Genomic DNA, 17,988 nt, shown 5'->3' with positions numbered 1-17,988 from the left:
TGCTGCTTTGAGTGAAAAAAACAAAGTGAAAAGTGAGCAAAAATGGTTGTTCTTGGCTGTGGTTTGGGTTTAAAAGAGGAGTGGCCTCTTAACAAGATCGTAGATAGATGGACCTCGAGCTCAGACCACAACTTCCCCCTGTGACTTTTTTGAACGTAGGCACTAGTCATTTTTCACAGCTCTGAAAAAGTTTCCAGTCGGGTCATTCCGCGTTCCGGATTTGAGAGAACCATGGTCGGGAGACCCTTACTTGTGGCCATTCCTCTGTGGATGACGTTCGGTCAAGCTGGTGAGTATGCAGTTTCGTCACCGCTTATGACGACTTCTTCCATTTGCCCTAAATTCCGACCCCGTCATAAGTTGCTTGTGGTGAGCGACTCTGAAAAACGAAAATTAAATGTTTGTACTGTACTTGAACTCAATTTTTTGTTGATACTGATAAAAAAAAAAACAGACTTAAGAAGATTTAAGTGATTGAACTAAACAATTTTTTCAAATGTTCCGTTAGCCAAAAGTGGTAAATTGTTAAGCTTTTCCAACAGTTTTGCCTTTTTCCAACTCAATTACAAACCGTCATGTGATCGGACCTGTGAAAAATAATTCATTTCTGTTTCACTTGCGTGTAGGACAGAAATGTAAGAACGTTCACTTTTCATGAAAACGCATTTTTGAATGTGGTTTGACGATTAGTTTCATCTCGTTCTTATAGCAGCTCTTACAGAACCCGAAACCTGTTACGTGCTGGACGCCATTCTGTTAGTGTACGGCATCGTCCTGACGGCTCTCTACTGCAGACTCAAGGTTTTTATACCTTTTTCCCCCTCCTCCATATTGTCTGTATTCCTGCATCATCATTTCGATGAGCCACATGAACAAAATCAATCCCAGACAGTGATGGCTAAATGCAGTAATCATCACTTGAATGCAGTTCATGTGGATGTTGCTTCACTTCCTGTGTGATTGTGAAACACACCCCAATTTGTTGCGGGCGCGTACAAGTCGATGCACTTTGAAGACTAGCCTTGAAAAGGATAACCGTGAATTGAAACGTTTTCTGTTAATATGTTTAGATACGTACTTCTAAGGAGTCGGCGGAGAAGAAGGCAAACAACAAGCAGGTAAAGGAATACGTACAAATGATTTGGAAGCGTACTGGTGTCAACCAGAAAAAAATGTTTTGTGTTGGTTTGCGTTTTAACATACAGTAGTATGAAAAAATATCTGAACTTTTTGGAATTTCTTACATCATAAAATCCCCATCAAATCTGATCTTTGTCAAAATCACACAGATGAAAAAACTGCTTTAACTAAAACCACCCAAACATAGGTTTTCATATTTTAATGAGGATAACATACAAACAATTAAAGGAGGGTTGGAAGTAAGTAAGTAAACCATCACATTTAATATTTTATGGCAGCCCCTTTGGCAGCAACAACTTCAACCAGACGCTGCAGATCAGTCTGTCACATCAATCAGGACTAATCTTGGCCCATTCTCAACAAAAATGCTGGAGTTCAGTCAGATTCCTGGGAGAAATCGCTGTCTAGGTGATGCCCAGAGGCGTCACGTCCCATTAGGCAAATCAGGCAATTGCCTCGGGCCAACAGATTTAGCACACAAAGCTTTACTGCACTGTCGCAGCCAGTGTTGTTAATAATGGCGTTACAACATAACGGCGTTACTAATGGCGTTATTTTTTTCAGTGGTGAGTAATCTAATTAATTACTTTTCTCATCTTGGCAACGCCGTTACCGTTACTGAGGACGGAAAGACATGCGTTATTATATTGGTCGAAAAGTCTGAGGGAGACGGACTCACATAGACGACAGAGCAGAGCAGGAGTGGGGAGGAGGCAAGAAAGTTGTGACGCCAAGCAAACGCGATGCTAGGTAGCTCCAATAATACATGTTGTAGCCGATAGCCTACAAACTACGCCCGCATGTTATGGTAGATATGATAGACATGGTAGATATCACATATACGGTATATAGATATAACTAGATGCAAAATGACAGACACGGCACTAGATGCGTTTGTAAACAGCCGCCATCTTAAAGCAGTAGACTTTATAGGACGGCTCTGTTGTAGAGAACCTTCCGAGCGAACCTGAGTAACTTTTTTATCTAAAATACTTCTAAATCGGCAAATCTTGACTTGAATCATTCTTTAAATGATGAAACAGTTTTAAAACTTTCATATGTCGAAAGTATAGAGAAGGGAACTAATGCAATAATGGGAGCAATTTTAACAACTTTTAACAGTTGATTCAGGGTAAAGGGTAAATTAGGGTAAAGAATTGGGCTCGGGCCAATTGTACCAAAAACCTTCACAAAAAAATTCACATAGTGTGGCCAATGTTTTTTTTTATTTTATTTTATTTTATTTTATTTTTTTTTTTTGAGGAAAAAAAAAAGTAATTATCACCAATTACTTTGCCAAGTAACTAATTACTCTTACATTCAGGTAACTGAGTTACTAACGCAATTACTTTATGGGAGAAGTAATTTGTAACTATAATTAATTTTTTTCAGTAAGATTAACTGGTCGCAGCGACAATTGTAGGGATTATTTCAATACCATGGAATCATTTGGCAGATTATCTAATGATTCTGTTATCAATCCCAATCAGCACTAACCATGTCACGTAGATTATACATGTTTAGGAAAGTCCAATCAGCTATTAATACCACATGATTGTTGAAAGAGTGACTCAACAAGTACTTTCTGGAAAGTCCTTGCCGAGTTGTTTTACGTTGATTTTCACAGGCCACCTTATTATTCATGTGACTACTTAAAGAAATGGTGATTTTTTTCCAAATTCATTGGTCTATTGTATTCCTCTTCGAATACTCCAAAAGAAAAATGTAACATATATGCATCTAAAATAATCTTAAACGATTTTATTAGCAAATTTAATTCTCATTTCGGTCTGCAGTACACCAATCAATGGTTTTTACGGAATAATTTGAATTTGGTGGGTTGTAGGGCCAATCTGACTACTGTTTTCACACAAAGGTACACTGCCAATAACTTGTACTAACATTTATCTTTTAAGAACTACAAGTCTTTCTATCCATTGATCGCTTATATCGCTTCGTTATAATAAACAAATACAGTACTTATCTACCGTATGTTGATTGTATATATCCATCTTGTGTCTTATCTTTCCATTACAACAATAATTTACAGAAAAATATGGCCTATTTTATAGATGGTTTGAATTGCGATTAATCACGATTAATTTTTAAGCAAAAAAAGGAATTAAGTCGATTGAAAATTTTAATCGTTTGACAGCCCTAGTATAAATGTTTTGGGTGGTTTTAGTTAACGCAGACACTGTTTTTTCATCTGTGTGATTTTGAGAAAGATCAGATCACATTTGATGGGGATTTTATTCAGAAATGCACCAAAAGGTTCAGATACTTTTTCATACGCCTGTAAACAGTGGTACCTCTACAATTGAAATGAATTCGTTCTGGAAGTGGTTTCTTAACTTAAAAATTCTGTAAGTAGAGACTTGTTTTCCATATAAATGTGTGCTGTCTTAAGACTGCCATAAGACCGTCATAATTATGTTATGACGCTATCATAGGCGTTAATGAATGCTTACAACAGATGTCATTAAGTGTCATCCGGCAAATTATGTCACGAACTCCATTTATTTCCAGCTTGGATCTTTTACATCCATTCAAAAGTGAGATAATTCAACGGACGACACAAAATGACATCTTTCATAAGCGTTTATTAATGCTCATGGCAGTGTCATTTCATGAATATGATGGTCTAATGGCGCTTCTGCCAAATAAAGTGTGACCAAATATCATAATTAGCAATAAATTTAACAACCGTAGCAGTAACTGAAGAAATAATTGGCACAGAACATGAATTTCAATTGTTATTTACATCTTTAGTGCTGCAATGCATGCTAGGAGGCATGTTGGATGATGGCAGGTGGCAGCAGAGTTTGGCTATTTCCCCTAAGGGAGCAGTGCAAAAATACAAAAATTACGGTACATGCTACAATTAGATTATTGCACAATAAACATAAAATCTGAGTTGTACATAAGAATAAAGAATAAACGTTAATTTTACTCATTTAAAGCTTTCTGAACACGTAGTCGAAACAAGAGGACGCTGGGATGCATACATACAGTAGAGGTCCCTTTTAGCCAATTAGGTGCCAGGAATGCCCGGCTATAGCCAATGACAGAGCAGCTTACGTTCAGTAAACTATGGGAGCTTTTTGCCTTTTGTATCCCGAAATTTCCTTCTTAAGAGGAATCACTTTCATGTCTTTTTCCACAATGGTCTCTTTATTTCATAATGTCGTTTTTCAGCACAATGAATTGTCTCGTGTCAATCAAACACACAAGGCGGAGTCAGTTAAGGGATTAGTTGGAGTTTGGCTAGCTGTGCTAGCATTTGTTAGCGTCACTTTCAGTTACTCAGAGAAGTTACGAACCGGTTGGATAGTAACAAAAGGCCTTGACCTCTGGAATACACACATACACATACAGTAGAGGTCCCTCTTAGCCAATTGGATGCCAGGAGTGCTAGGCAATAACCAATGGCAGAGCAGCTTACATTCAGTAAATTATGGGAGCTGTGAGTACCAGTCGTACTGTATATTTGTCTTTTGTATCCTGAAATTTCTTTCTTAAGAGGAAATATTTTCCTGTTTAGAAGTTTCTTAACCTGAAATTTCTGTATCTAGAGACATTCTTAGGTAGAGGTATCATGTAATGTCTTTTTCCACAATGGCCTTTTTATTTCATAATGTGGTTTTTAAGCACATTGAATTCCCTTCTGTCAATCAAATGCACTAAGTTAAAGGACTGGCTGGTTGGATCGTGGAGTCTGGCTAGCTGCGCTAACATTTGTTAGCGTCACTTTCAGTTACTCAGAGAAGTTTCGAACTGGTTGGATCGTAGCAAAAAGGCCTTTACCTCTGGGATACACACATACACATACAGTAGCCAATTAGGTGCTTGGAATGTTAGGCAATAGCCAATGGCAGAGCAGCTTACGTTCAGTGAACTATTGGATCTTCAAGTACCAGCCATACTGTATTTTAGCATGTTGTATCCTGAAATTTCTTAACAGGAAGCAATATTTTCCCGTTGAGGCGTGTCTTAACCTGAAAATTTTGTATGTGAAGACGTTCTTAAGTAGAGGTACTACTGTACATGTGAACCTAAAAATGAGGTTGGAAATAATGTAAGAAGGTTTTGAGACCTGACTTTGCCAATACTGTACCGATAATATTTTTTAAGAATTTTAATTAGGGCTGTCAAAATTATCGCGTTAACGGGCGTTAGTTTTTTTTTTTTTTAGATTAATCACGTTAAAATATTTGACACATTAATGCACATAACCCGCTCAAACAGATTAAAATGACAGCAGTGTCATGTCCATTTGTTACTTATGTTTTTTGTCGCCCTCTGCTGGCACTTGGGTGCAGCTGATTTTATGGGTTTTTCAGCACTCTGAGCATTGTGTAATTATTGACAATTTGACATCATCAATGGTGAGCTACTAGATTATTTTTTGTTTGAAAATTTTACAAATTTTATGAAAACGAAAACATTAAGAGGGGTTTTAATATAACATTTCTATAACTTGAACTAACATTTATCTTTTAAGAACTGCAAGTCTTTCTATCCATGGATCGCTTTAACAGAATGTTAATGCCATCTTGTTGATTTATTGTTATAGTAAACAAATACAGTACTTATGTACAGTATGTTGAATGTATATATCCGTCTTTTGTCTTATCTCAGCATTCCAACAATAATTTACAGAAAAATATGGCATATTTTATAGATGGTCTGAATTGCGATTAATTACGATTAATTAATTAAGCTGTGATTAACTCGATTAAAATTTTAATCGATTGACAGCCCTAATTTTAATAAACAATTGATACTAGAGCACTCATTTTTCGACAGCTGTCTGTGTAGCTAGCGGCCATCTTGGGTAGGGTGTCCAGCAATTGGAAACTAGATCTTGAAAAGTATGTATTTTTAAGTATCGGCACCTTATTTCTTTGTACTCGCTGTACACAAGCACAATAAATTGTTGCATTTCGTTATAACCTCATGAATTGTCCTGATATGTTATGATACCGACAGCATTTTTTTACCCCATGATTGACAACTTTTTTTTCCACCTTTTTCCCAGATGACCGAAGAAGGAATCTACACTGTAAGTCCTTTTGATGATGTGCACCCACCAAAATACCCCTGCATTAATTTAGTTTTTTTTCCTTATTGTTTTCCCAGGATTTGACTTCTCACGCCCAGGACACATATTCGAAAATTGGCTCGAAGTAAAAAACGAAAAGATGAAACAAAATCACTGTTTCATCTCAGTGATGCGTATTTCAGCAAATAGGCAAAACTAGAAGCTTTTGTGCAATTTGTGACTAAAAATGAATGCGTTGTATATGCATTTTTTCCTTGAATTTCATCAGGATTGACAACAAAATTGAGACGATATGCAGCTTGGTATTTGTAGACTTTATGAAAGTTAAAATGCAAAATATGTGCCTTGGCTTATTAAAAGGTTGATATAAACCAAGGATCACTTTGTTCTTTACTTTAAAAAAAAAAAAAAAATATATATATATATATATATAATTAAAACCTTTCACTTAGGGGTGTGAAAACATATTTAAATGGTGATTCCGTGAGTTCCCAGAAAATGATTGCAATTACAAATGCTTTCATTTATTTTGCTTGCAGTTAAAAAACACAAAAGAGAATGAAAAAAAATAATCATTTGACACAAAACTCCAAAAATGGGTAAAAAGTATTGGCACCCTTGGAAAAATCATGTGATCCTTCTCTAATTTTTATAATTAACAGCACCTATTACTTACCTGTCGCATATAACAGAGGGTCGCAATAACTAAATAACACTTGCAGCCAGTTAAAATGGATTAAAGTTGACTCAACCTCTGTCCAGTGTCTTTATGTGTACCGCATTGAGCAGGGAGAAAAGAAAGAAGACCAAAGAACTGTCTGAGGACAGAAGTATTGGCACCCTCAGCCTTCTGGTATCATTCAGTGAGTTTCTTACAATGTTCTGCTGGAATTCTAGACCATTCTTCTTTGGGCAACTGCTTCAGGTCTCTGAGATTTGAAGGGTTCGTTCTCCAAACTGCCATTTTCAGATTTCTCCACAGGTGTTCTATGGGGTTCAGGTCTGGACTCTTTAAAAGTCTCCAGAGCTTTCTCTCAAACCATTTTCTAGTGCTTTTTGAAGTGTGTTTGGCGTCATTGTCCTGCTGGAAGACCCATGACCTCTGAGGGAGACACAGCTTTTTCACACTGGGCCATACATTATGCTGCAAAATTTGTTAGTAGTCTTCAGACTCCATCATGCCATGCTCACGGTGAAGTAGTCCAGTGCCAGAGGTAGCAAAGCAACCCCAAAACATCAGGAAACCTCTGCCATGTTTGACTGTGGGGACCGTGTTCTTATCCTTGAAGGGCTCGTTTTTTTCCCTGTAAACTCTATGTTGTCCAAATTCTTTGTCTGACCAGAGAAGATTCTTCCAAGACGTTTTTGGCTTTCTCAGGTACGTTTTTGCAAACTCCAGCCCTTTTTTATGCCTCTGTGGTCTTCCTGGGTACCCTACCATAGAGTCCCTTTTCATTTAGACGCCGACGGATAGTACAAGTTGACGCTGTTGTACCCTCAGACCGCAGGACAGTTTGAACTTGTTTGGATGTTAGTCGAGGTTCTTTGTCCACCATCTGCACATTTTTTTGTTGAAATCTTGTCAAATTTTCTTGTCCGTCCACATCTAGAGAGGTTAGCCACAGTGCCATGGGCTTTACACTTATTGCGCACGGTAGACACAGGAACATTCAGGTTTTTGGAGATGGACTTGGAGCCTTGAAATTGCCCATGCTTACTCAGAATTTTGCTTCTCAAGTCCTCAGACAGTTCTTTGGTCGTCTTTCTTTTCTTCATGCTCAATGTGATACAAGGACAGAGGTTGAGTCAACTTTAATCCATTTTAACTGGCTGCAATTGTAATTTAGTTATTGCCAACACCTGTTATGTGCCACATGTAAGTAACAGGTGCTGTTAATTACACAAATTAGAGAAGCAGCATCACATGATTTTTCAAAGGGTGCCAATATTTTAGTCCGGCCCATTTTTGGAATTTTGTGTAAAATGATCAGGATTTAATTTTTTTCCCATTCTCTTTTGTGTTTTATCATTGCAATCAAAACAAATGAAGATATTACTTCCAAAGAATTTGTAATTGCAATCATTTTCGGAGAAAAATTGAGCGTTATCTGACTGAATTACAGGGGTGTCAATACTTTTGGCCAGCAGTGTATATTCAACCACAGTGATCCCTCATTTTTCGCGGTTAATGGGGACCAGAACCCGCCGCGATATGTGAAAGCCGCGAAGTAGCGCCCAGAAAAATATGTATTTTTTTATTTTATTCAGATTTAGCATTGAAAAGTTTTAAACACGTTACTGTCCCACCAAATTAGTTTTAAACAAGAATAAAGTAAAAAAATGTTTGGCTTTATTAAGTGAGTCCACTCAAATATGCTCAAGCTCACTTACACACAATGAGTTGCCACAGCAACTGTTTAACAATTTAAACGATGATTGACACATGCGACACTATGAAGTTTGCGTCTCTGGCAAGATCAAACCCAAACGTTTGTCAATCATTGTTAACTTTAATAAGCAACCCCAGTGCACTGCCTGACCAACAAAGAGCAGGGGGAGGGAGGGAGGGAGGGAGGGAGACTGAGACTACGCGATTGGCTCGGGACAGCTCATCTGTATTAATTTATTTATTTATTTTTTTTTTGATTGAGAAAATATCCGCAATGGACCAAGGGTGTGAAGTTTGAAGCGCAAAGTAGCGAGGGATCACCGTATTCAAATTAGGAACTATTTTCTCCTGGAGGCCAGGATGAATGATGCTTCCGTTCTGCAGGTTGTTTTTTTTTTCTTGGCGGATGTGTTCTCCTTCTCCATATTAAGCATCTGAGGCACTTTCAGAGTAAGTAGGGGGGAGAAATGATATAACATATAAATAACTACTGTCAGCAGTGAGTAATAAATGTAATGTAACTTCCCCCATCACTAATCATAATTTGGTATATTATAGTGATGAACAAAGAAACTGAGTGTCACATCATCATGTTGAAAACTCAACTGTTGTTTGGAGTACACTTAGTAAGTTGGATGGTGCGATTTCGGCCCACTCAGATTCAAAGGCACAGAATTCTTCTTTCACCTCCGCTAGACAAAGAAAACGTATGATCCGACTTCCCCTCATCCGTCTTGCGCGACCCAGTTCTGCCAATGAGACGAAACCAGCCCGTTTCCCCTGGGCTGACTGCTCAGATCAACGTTTCATTGGAAATTGATAGTCATTTCTCTGTCATCCGCGAAATGACGCGTTGTTCCCTCTTGAGGAAACAAAAGTTTCGCAAGTTTGAGTGTAGAAAAGTCTTTTTGTCGGTTTTCCCGCAGATTGAGGACAGCATCCCGCTGAGGATGAAGGAAAGCTTACCCTCCATTGAGGTCAGTCTGCTTTGCTGCACTCATCAAGCATGATGCTGTTTTACACAAAGTTCTAAAATATCTTAAAAAGAATAACAAAAAAAACGTGTCACTCCTCTCTGAGTTGCATCTTGGCAAATGTGTACCGTAATTTTCCCGGCTTATCACGACAACATACGGAGTATTTTTAACGCTTTGCAAGCAATGACAGTGTAAATTTTCAAATCATTTAATTTGAGATGGACAGTTAAATTTAACAGACCGTAATGTAATGTGACACAATATAAACAATTTCAATCTATTTTCCCATGTAGGCTACAGTACAATACAACTGAGAGTGCTATGCCTGCCTGCTAAGCAACAAAACAGTATAACTCAATATCCTGTGCCTGCCCCGTCCACGTCCCTGGGAATATCAAGCCCTCAAACAGTGATGCGCCTAGATTTTTTGACGGCAAAGTCATTTAAAACATCAGTGAAATCGAGTTTTCAAAAAAGCTCATGCTCAATGGAGAGCATGGCTACGTTGTCAAGCCTGCCGTCCACAGCCAACTCTCGCCCTAATTCTCTGGCTTCTTGTCCCACTTTTAAAAACTTAATCGTATTTTCTCGTTCACCTCTATGATCTTAGCATAGTGCAATAAAAGGAAAAAATATATCTTTGAAATATTCAATACGTTAAAGTTTTTAAGTATGTATCGAGTAGAACATAATATTTAATCAGACAATGATTTAAATAAAGACATGTGAATGTAAAGTAAAATAAATTAAGGGCCATTCAGGGGTCCTGAGGTCAGGGAGCTTCAACCTCTGCTGCCAACACTGTTGTCATCCAACATGCCTCCTAGCATGCATTGCAGCCCTACAGACGTAAGTAACAATCAAAATTCATGTTCCGTGCTAATTATTTCTTCAGTTATTGTTCCGGTTGTTTCATTAATTGCTAGTTATGGTATTTGCTTACACTTTTTTTTGACAGTGGCGCTGTAAGACTGTCATTAGACAATCATAATTATGATATTACACTGTCATAAGCATTAATGAATGCTTGTAACAGATGTCATTTAGTGTTATCTGGCAAATGATCTCACTTTTGAATGGATGTAAAAGATCCAAGTTGGACATAATTGGGGTTAGTGACATAATTTTCCCGATGACACTTAATGACATCTGTCATGAGCATTCAAAAATGGCCATGATAGTGTCAATGTCTTAATTATGAAGGTGTTATGACAGTTTTATGATGCAGCTTTCAAATAAAGTGTTGCGTATTAACCTAAATAAATCAACAAAAAGGCCGAAAGATTCAAAATGAAGGAAAAAAGTAGCGGTTTATAGTCCGAAAATTACGGTAATCGCATGGAAGCTGTTTTTGTACGCTTGGATTGAAGCAATAAAGTTATTTTTTTTAAAAACATGAAACAATAAGCGTTGCCAGGTTGGGCTGGTTCCCATTCAATTTTGGCTATATTCAAAGATTCGCGGCAGGGACAAAAATGCATTGGGTGGTTGATAATATTTGGACTACTTCTGACAAAATCCGTCTGTTTTAAAAGGAACCGTTTTGATTAGTTTTAAGAAATTTGTACGTCTCACACCTTCAAATTCAGAGCCGTTATTAAGTTAGCATTTTAGCGCCTCACAGCGCATGATCTGAGAACTGCATGTCGTTTCTAGTTTGTAGTTACGCAGCCAAATTAAATGACGTAATATTATTTTTTTATGATGCGTATTAAAGTGTGTTTTATATCGTTGCCTCGTTACATATGGATTTTCTTTTGTTTTTGACACCAATTGCAACAGAACTACTTTTCCCAGAATGCACTTTGGAAAATGTTGTACTTGGACAGTGATGATTTCAATGAATAAATATGTATTTCTGACGCATATTAATGAATAAATATATAGTTGATGATGAATTTGTTTACTGAAACAAAAATACATTCGTTTGAAGCTTTTCCAAACAACAACTACATCTCCCATGATGCTTATCGCCATTTCGCGACAACGTGTCAAGTCAACCACTGTCGACTTATTAATTTGTTATAATATGAGTAAAAAAAACATAGGGTTGTAAAAGGGAAATATCTTCGCTTGAATTTGAGGTTGTAATTTAGGCAGGAATTCTCTTGAATTTAGCGAGTTTTTGCGGCGTGATTGGGCAGGATTTTGCGAGCTGGCAACCCTGGAAACAGTCTGGACAGCTAAGATGGCGGAAGAGCAGCAGGAATCATCACAGAAAGAGATGGAGGGTGAGAAAATCAAGTGAAAACATAAGCCAACATACACGAAGCCACTCAATTTGGACTCTAAAGTCAACTATGAGTCGGAGTGGTTCGCTCGGTGTTCGCGTCGGTGTTTTACGTGAGGCTGAAGCGGTTGACATGCAGCGTCTCTAAATAGAAAACGGCCCTAGCATGTTGCTAAAGCTAACAGGCTAAATATTGCTGCACAAAGGGAAAACGCTCGTTTGCCCGTTTGCTCAGGCAAGCGTGCGTTACAGTCCCGATAGTTTTCGACTTGAATTCATGTTAAAGCAGTATAATTTAATCAAATATGACGTCACAACGGTGTATTATGTATTTGAGCTACCGGTGGTTGGCTTTGCATAGACGTATACGTTTCTTTTCAGGTCAAGTCTTGCTCTCTGGTAGACGTTCAAGTACATATTGACATTTTGACGTTCACAAAGCGTGTATCTAACTGTGTCTTTTTCTATAGGAGTGAACTGCCTCGCGTATGACGAGGCCATCATTGCACAGCAGGATAGAATTCAACAGGAGGTGAGCACTGATTTTACTGCAAAGATCTTTCCTCGTTTAAATTGCTAATCCAAGTGTCTGGAATCACGGTGGTCCCGTAGATAGCCAACAGTAACCCGTTAGTGTCGGAAAGAAAGGAACTGACCGTGCTGCAGAGGGAGTACTCTGAGGATGACACGGTTTATCAGCTTAAGATCAAGGTCAGTAAAATATCACCATAAACAATGTCAACATCATAGACTTCATTATCAGTTGACAGGCTGATCCGTAGGGGGCCTACTTTCAAAAACTTCAAATACAATGGTACCTCGACGTACGATCGCTTCGACACACGTTCTTTTCGACATCCGGCGTAAAATTTGACTTGCCATTTGTTTCTACATCCGATGATATGCTCAAAATATGACAGCGCCGCAGTTTCTTTGTTTTGCCGCAAGACGGACGCACGGCTGATTTTCTTGCGAGACAAATCAACATGGGTTCCAATAGTGTAGGTGGTGGAAAAAGGTAAGGCTTACCATTTTCACATCAGAAACATAATACTAGAGGGAAACATACAGAATCATCTTAATTTTACTCAACAAAAGCCAATTTAGCAATTTTCTTTATATAATTTAAACTTACTAAGGCTGAATTCTGAGGTCACCATTGCCTCAGCACGTCTTGCTGGCTATCTGGCCCTCGTCATTTTTAGATTGAAATGTTACATAAAATCAAACATGTAAAGCAGTTTCTTTTCGGTATGGATGCAAAAATGTCTAAATTTGCCCTTTTTTTTTTTGGTTGTTTTTTTTGCCAAAAATGGGCAGTTGGCCAAAAAGTACCCGATTATTTGAATGTAAAGTTAGGCTATTGTTTATGGATACTAGTGTTGCACCAATACCATTTTTTGGCCCCGATACCTGGCTGTGCAGTATCGGCCAATATATATATATATATATATATATATATATGGCGGAAAACACAGACAAGACTGAAAAAGCATGTTCTGCTCTTGCACTCCTCTTTCAAATAAACTGCTCTATTTTAAGCCAAAAGAACAGTTGTGTTTGATCGAACAATATGTCTATATGCTGCCAAAGCAGATTTATGGTGCATTAAGCCCCCGAACTATTTTTAATTGGTCCGTTTTACCCTGAAAACCCCCGTTTACAGACGTCGGCGCAAACGCTTTTGTTTTAACCCAGCCATAAAACTAAGGTAATTAATTATATTTATTATTCAAAATGTCATTTTTAGGGTAGAACCCTAACCCAAAAAAAAAACAACTTCAAAAAATTATTCACTCACATATTTTAAACTTTTAAACAGATGACGTCACAATGAAAAAAATGGGGTCTGTAAAAAAGTCACTGATATCTACCTCATAACTATCGCTTAGTTGCATTTTTTTTTTACTGTCGCTTTTTCTCAGACGTGTTAGATGATAAATAATCGATCCAAACAAAGAAAATTTGAGAAAAAAAAGTTTAAAAGGGTAAATATATGACAAAGAAAATCTCGACTACTCCTTGATGTCTGTGATTTCTGCATCATGACACTTGTTATTTTGCCATGTTTCACCCATAAAACCCCCCAAAAATCCCGCTGTGGGCATTCACAACTGTGTTTTGATACTCAGTGATAAATGCTACGTGAAGTTTTCAGATCGAAACAAGGTAAGTACGCGATAATATCTTGGAAAAGTCATGGCGTCTGTAATTCTGCTCTCGCGTGCTCTCACCTCCAGATAGGATTTTGCTGTTTAAAAAACCTTTTTTTAAAAAAAACAAAACAAAAAATTCCCCCCAGAAAATTGAGATTTTAAGCTTTCCAATGATGTATCACACATGCATATCGGACAATTTTGAAATTTGGCCAAATTGGGGGTCTCAGAGCGGAACTTCAAGTAACCAGAGTGTTTTCCTCCATATATAATTTCAACTTATTAAGGTTGAATTCTAAAGTCACTATTGCCTCAGCACGTCTTGCCGGCTATCGGGCCCTCGTCATTTTTCGATTGAAACGTTACATAAAATCAAACACGTAAAAGCAGTTTGTTTTCGGTATGGATGCAGAAATGTCTAAATTTGCCGGCCGAAAAGTACACGATTATTTGAATGTAAAGTTAGGCTATTGTGTATAGACCCTACCCACGTGACGTCACAACTCCGCTCTCCTGACTGGTGCCGCCCAATTGTCCGTCAACACATCGTGTTGACCTGTTACGGCTACGTACATTCCTCCTATTTACGGCGTGTTTTTCTGCTCGTTAACATTAATAATCAAAATGGTGAAGGCGTGTGTGGCGGTCGGTTGCAATAACAGAGAAGATAGACGGAGAGACTTGAAGTTCTACCGGATTCCGAGAGACCCGGAGAGGAGAGAGAGAGATGGGCTGCTGCAATTCGACGAGAAAACTGGGCTCCAAACAATTACCACAGATTATGTAGAAGTCATTTTCTATCTGGTCAGATGCATTTAATATATATTTAGAGGGTTTTGGGCTGACAACCACAATTAAGATCATTGCTAGGCTAATCGCCGACAACATACACGTATGTATGTAGTGAGAGTGCTATCGCTAAACCATATAAACATTAAAAGCCCTAGCTCCATTGACAAATGACATGAAATACATTAGACTTGACAGTGGATGTTAGCAAGAACAAAAGATTTTGAATTGAAAATTTCGTAACTCACCTTTCCAAGCACAAGATAGATTCCTGCCGAATTTTCGTGGACGAGGACCTGTTTCACCCAACCAGCAACGAAGTATTTATAAGCCTCCAAGCTCTTAAAGTTTTTCAAACTTTCGTGAGAATAGGCTGATTTTGTGTGGACAAGATAATTGTAAATATCAGCGTAGCAGATGTCAGGCAGACAGGGCGAAGACAGTGGGTCGAAAAACATCGATTTGGGCATCAAATATGGATCTGGGGACTGTATAGAACGAAGCTTTTCCACATAACGCCTTTTATGCAACACATCCAGTGTGTTTACGGCATCAGAAAGCACCGGGTCTTCCATGAAATGCATTTTAAATTCCTCGATCAATTGAAACCAATGCTAATACAGAGACAAAATGACGGACAAGTGGGCGGAACCATACAGCGAGCACGTGGTTTTGTGACGTCGGTGGGTAGGGTCTATAGATACTAGTGTTGCACCGTTGCATCGTGATGTCACCGTCATGAAAAAAATGGTTGATGAAATATTTTCGTAATCGTCATCGTTGATGAAAACAACACTGCTTGGTTAAAAGCAAAAAACGGGCAATTATCGTTTATTTTACGTAAATATTTCATGCCAAAGTTACAGTATTGTGTAATCCAACATGGCGGCAGTCACGAAACAAAGAGCTTTTTCAGTAAAAAATTATGATAAATAAATGCTTAAAATGCAAAATTTAGATTCTTGGTTAAAGGCGAAAAATGGGCAGTTATCGTTCATTTTTTGTAAATATTTCATGCCAAAGTTACACTAATTTTATCCATTGATTTTGTTCACAACAATTCAAAGTGCGTGCATGGTGATTTTCAAAATAATAATTACCTTGAATCCTGGACCAAATCACTCTTGAGACTGCTTGCATGTAGTAAAACCTTCGTCCTATTTCCACCTAAATCCAGCGTTAGAACGCAGCATGTATTTGATTTTATCACAGTGAAAGCCAACTTAATGTTTTACCTGGGTCGGCCCTATACGGGAATGCGTGGCACAATGTCTGTGGGAGCTGTCTTGTCAACTGATGGTGGAGTCTATGTCCACATGCTTTTTACCTCTTCACTGCTTTGTCGTAGGACTTGTACAAAAAATACTCATACATCCGTAAGACCAGACCGGACGGAAATTGTTTCTACAGAGCCTTTGGCTTTGCGCATCTCGAGTCTCTACTAGATGACAGCAAAGAACTGCAAAAGTGAGTGCTTGTCAGTTGTCAACAATGCACACGTGCTCACGTGATTGACTCCACGCTCAGGTTCAAAGCCGTGGCCGCTAAAAGCAAACTGGATCTGGTGAATGAGGGATTCACCGAGTTCACCATCGAAGACTTCCATCACACTGTGAGTTTGCTAGTTAGGGGGAAAAACCTGGAAAAACTGCATGTTCTTGAACTCCTCAGTCACGTCCGGACTATCTCGGCAGTTCATGGACCTGATCGACCTGTGTGAAAAGCAGCACAGCTTGAAGGAGCTGCTGAGATCCTTCAACGACCAGAACGTGTCGGACTACGTGGTGGTGTATTTGCGACTGCTCACCTCGGGCTACCTGCAGCGGAATCACGGTTTCTTTGAGCACTTCATCGAGGGAGGGCGCTCCGTCAAGGAGTTTTGTCAGCAGGTCCGTTTTGACTTTCACTCCATTGAACACTTTTGCAAAACATGTCAGCTCACACTCGTTTTCCCAGGAGGTGGAGCCCATGTCCAGGGAAAGCGACCACATTCACATCATCGCCTTAGCCCAGGCCCTGAACTTATCCATCCATGTGGAGTACATGGATAGAGGAGAGGGAGGAACTGTCAATCATCACATCTTCCCCGAAGGCGGCGACCCACGCATCTTCCTTCTCTACAGACCGGGCCATTACGACATCCTGTACAAATAGGGTTTCCACCTCCCTCCACTCCGTTCTGTAACTTCAACGGCTGCACGGGTGATGCCGAACGTTTCCTCGGCACGCGAGTCGACGCCGCCGGGTTGCAAACAATATTAAAAGTTCAGTTCATGGTTCCCCACTCCCACACATACTCCCGATGATCACCAAATATCTAAAACAAAACAATGTTTTGAGAAAATAGAAGTGCATTTAGAGTTGTACAGGTTTCTTTTGTGGTTGTAATTGTTAGGAACTTGCTTTGTTGGATTCTCTTCCTTTGTTACACTGCGTTTCATTGAGTTTTATTAAAAGGGATTTACATCTTATTTGTGTCTTGTGTATGCATTTGCAGTTCTAACAAATGACACATCTTGAAATCAGGATGTCAAAGCAACACTCGGTAACTTTTTAGTTTTGGTCGAGCTTAGCGACGCCGGTGGACAAAAGCGGTAGTGTTTTGCCTTAAAGGTAACCACAGATTTATTTTTGTATTATTTTTTTAAACCTGTCCTGTTCAGCTGTTTGACACAGAGAATGGAAGTCTTAAGTGTTCGGTAGGTCTGAACAGTTTTGTTTGACATTGAGAGTATGACATACTCCCATTGTGATCATTCAACATTCCTTGTTTATTAAGACAAAGCGAACAGGAAGGGGTTTTGGGGGAACAGAAGAAAGACAAGACACAAATTCATTGAACACCTACACTAACTATGAATATGTTGGTGCTATTGTCAGATGTATTTCCAGTTGACACCATATGGGGGCCTGTTGACCAGGGAAAGAAGGGGAGGGGGGTGGGGGAGTCTATAAGGTAAGTGATTGGGAAGGGTGGAGTGTACACAAATCAGCTCTGTGATCTAGAAACCAGTAATCGTGTGAATCCCTGTGAGTGTGAGCCTGTCGGCAACCGCCCCATCGCGAATCCTGGCACCGAGAACCCCCACCCGAGCGCGCCCAATCACATCCAGCCGCGCGCGACCCTCACCAAACACGCGACAGACGAGCAGAGACGCCACGCGGGCGCCACCCCAGGGCAGCGGCCCCCACCCAGCCAGCCAATGGGCGGGATTGGTGGGGTAAGCGCAGCCCATCCCTCC

General features: G+C 39.2%; 2 protein-coding genes across 3 annotated transcripts; both read left to right on the top strand.

Moving 5' to 3' along the window:
• Positions 1 to 57: 57 nt before the first annotated feature.
• Positions 58 to 6,596, top strand: fcer1g (Fc epsilon receptor IgFc epsilon receptor Ig). 2 transcript variants are annotated; one of them, XM_057856346.1, is made up of 5 exons: positions 58 to 289; positions 713 to 801; positions 1,071 to 1,118; positions 6,182 to 6,205; positions 6,283 to 6,596. In XM_057856346.1, exons 1-5 carry the CDS (start codon positions 232 to 234, stop codon positions 6,331 to 6,333), a joined length of 270 nt encoding a protein of 89 aa, XP_057712329.1. In that variant the 5' UTR covers positions 58 to 231; the 3' UTR covers positions 6,334 to 6,596. The 2 variants fall into 2 exon arrangements, with proteins under 2 accessions (XP_057712329.1, XP_057712328.1); XM_057856345.1 differs by having other exon boundaries at positions 710 to 801; positions 6,283 to 6,593.
• A 4,962-nt stretch (positions 6,597 to 11,558) lies between these two features.
• otub1b (OTU deubiquitinase, ubiquitin aldehyde binding 1b) lies at positions 11,559 to 17,217 on the top strand. Its single transcript, XM_057853583.1, has 7 exons — positions 11,559 to 11,802; positions 12,272 to 12,333; positions 12,414 to 12,512; positions 16,095 to 16,213; positions 16,274 to 16,358; positions 16,441 to 16,635; positions 16,703 to 17,217. Exons 1-7 carry the CDS (start codon positions 11,760 to 11,762, stop codon positions 16,898 to 16,900), a joined length of 801 nt encoding a protein of 266 aa, XP_057709566.1. The 5' UTR covers positions 11,559 to 11,759; the 3' UTR covers positions 16,901 to 17,217.
• The last annotated feature ends 771 nt before the right edge of the window (positions 17,218 to 17,988 follow it).

Source organism: Corythoichthys intestinalis, chromosome 13, assembly GCF_030265065.1.
Source record: "Corythoichthys intestinalis isolate RoL2023-P3 chromosome 13, ASM3026506v1, whole genome shotgun sequence".
Taxonomy (NCBI): domain Eukaryota; kingdom Metazoa; phylum Chordata; class Actinopteri; order Syngnathiformes; family Syngnathidae; genus Corythoichthys; species Corythoichthys intestinalis.
The sequence above is the reverse complement of the archived record's forward strand: the minus strand, read 5'-3'. Positions and strand labels throughout refer to the sequence as shown.

Bases quoted from the DNA above. Each gene is read 5' to 3' on its own strand.
- otub1b (XM_057853583.1), top strand. From the start codon at position 11,760: ATGGCGGAAGAGCAGCAGGAATCATCACAGAAAGAGATGGAGG. The intron at 12,513-16,094 runs GTCAGTAAAATA...GCTTTGTCGTAG, and splicing joins TTTATCAGCTTAAGATCAAG to GACTTGTACAAAAAATACTC. The intron at 16,359-16,440 runs GTGAGTTTGCTA...CTATCTCGGCAG, and splicing joins TCGAAGACTTCCATCACACT to TTCATGGACCTGATCGACCT.
- fcer1g (XM_057856345.1), top strand. From the start codon at position 232: ATGGTCGGGAGACCCTTACTTGTGGCCATTCCTCTGTGGATGACGTTC. The intron at 802-1,070 runs GTTTTTATACCT...TAATATGTTTAG, and splicing joins CTCTCTACTGCAGACTCAAG to ATACGTACTTCTAAGGAGTC. The intron at 1,119-6,181 runs GTAAAGGAATAC...CCTTTTTCCCAG, and splicing joins AGAAGGCAAACAACAAGCAG to ATGACCGAAGAAGGAATCTA.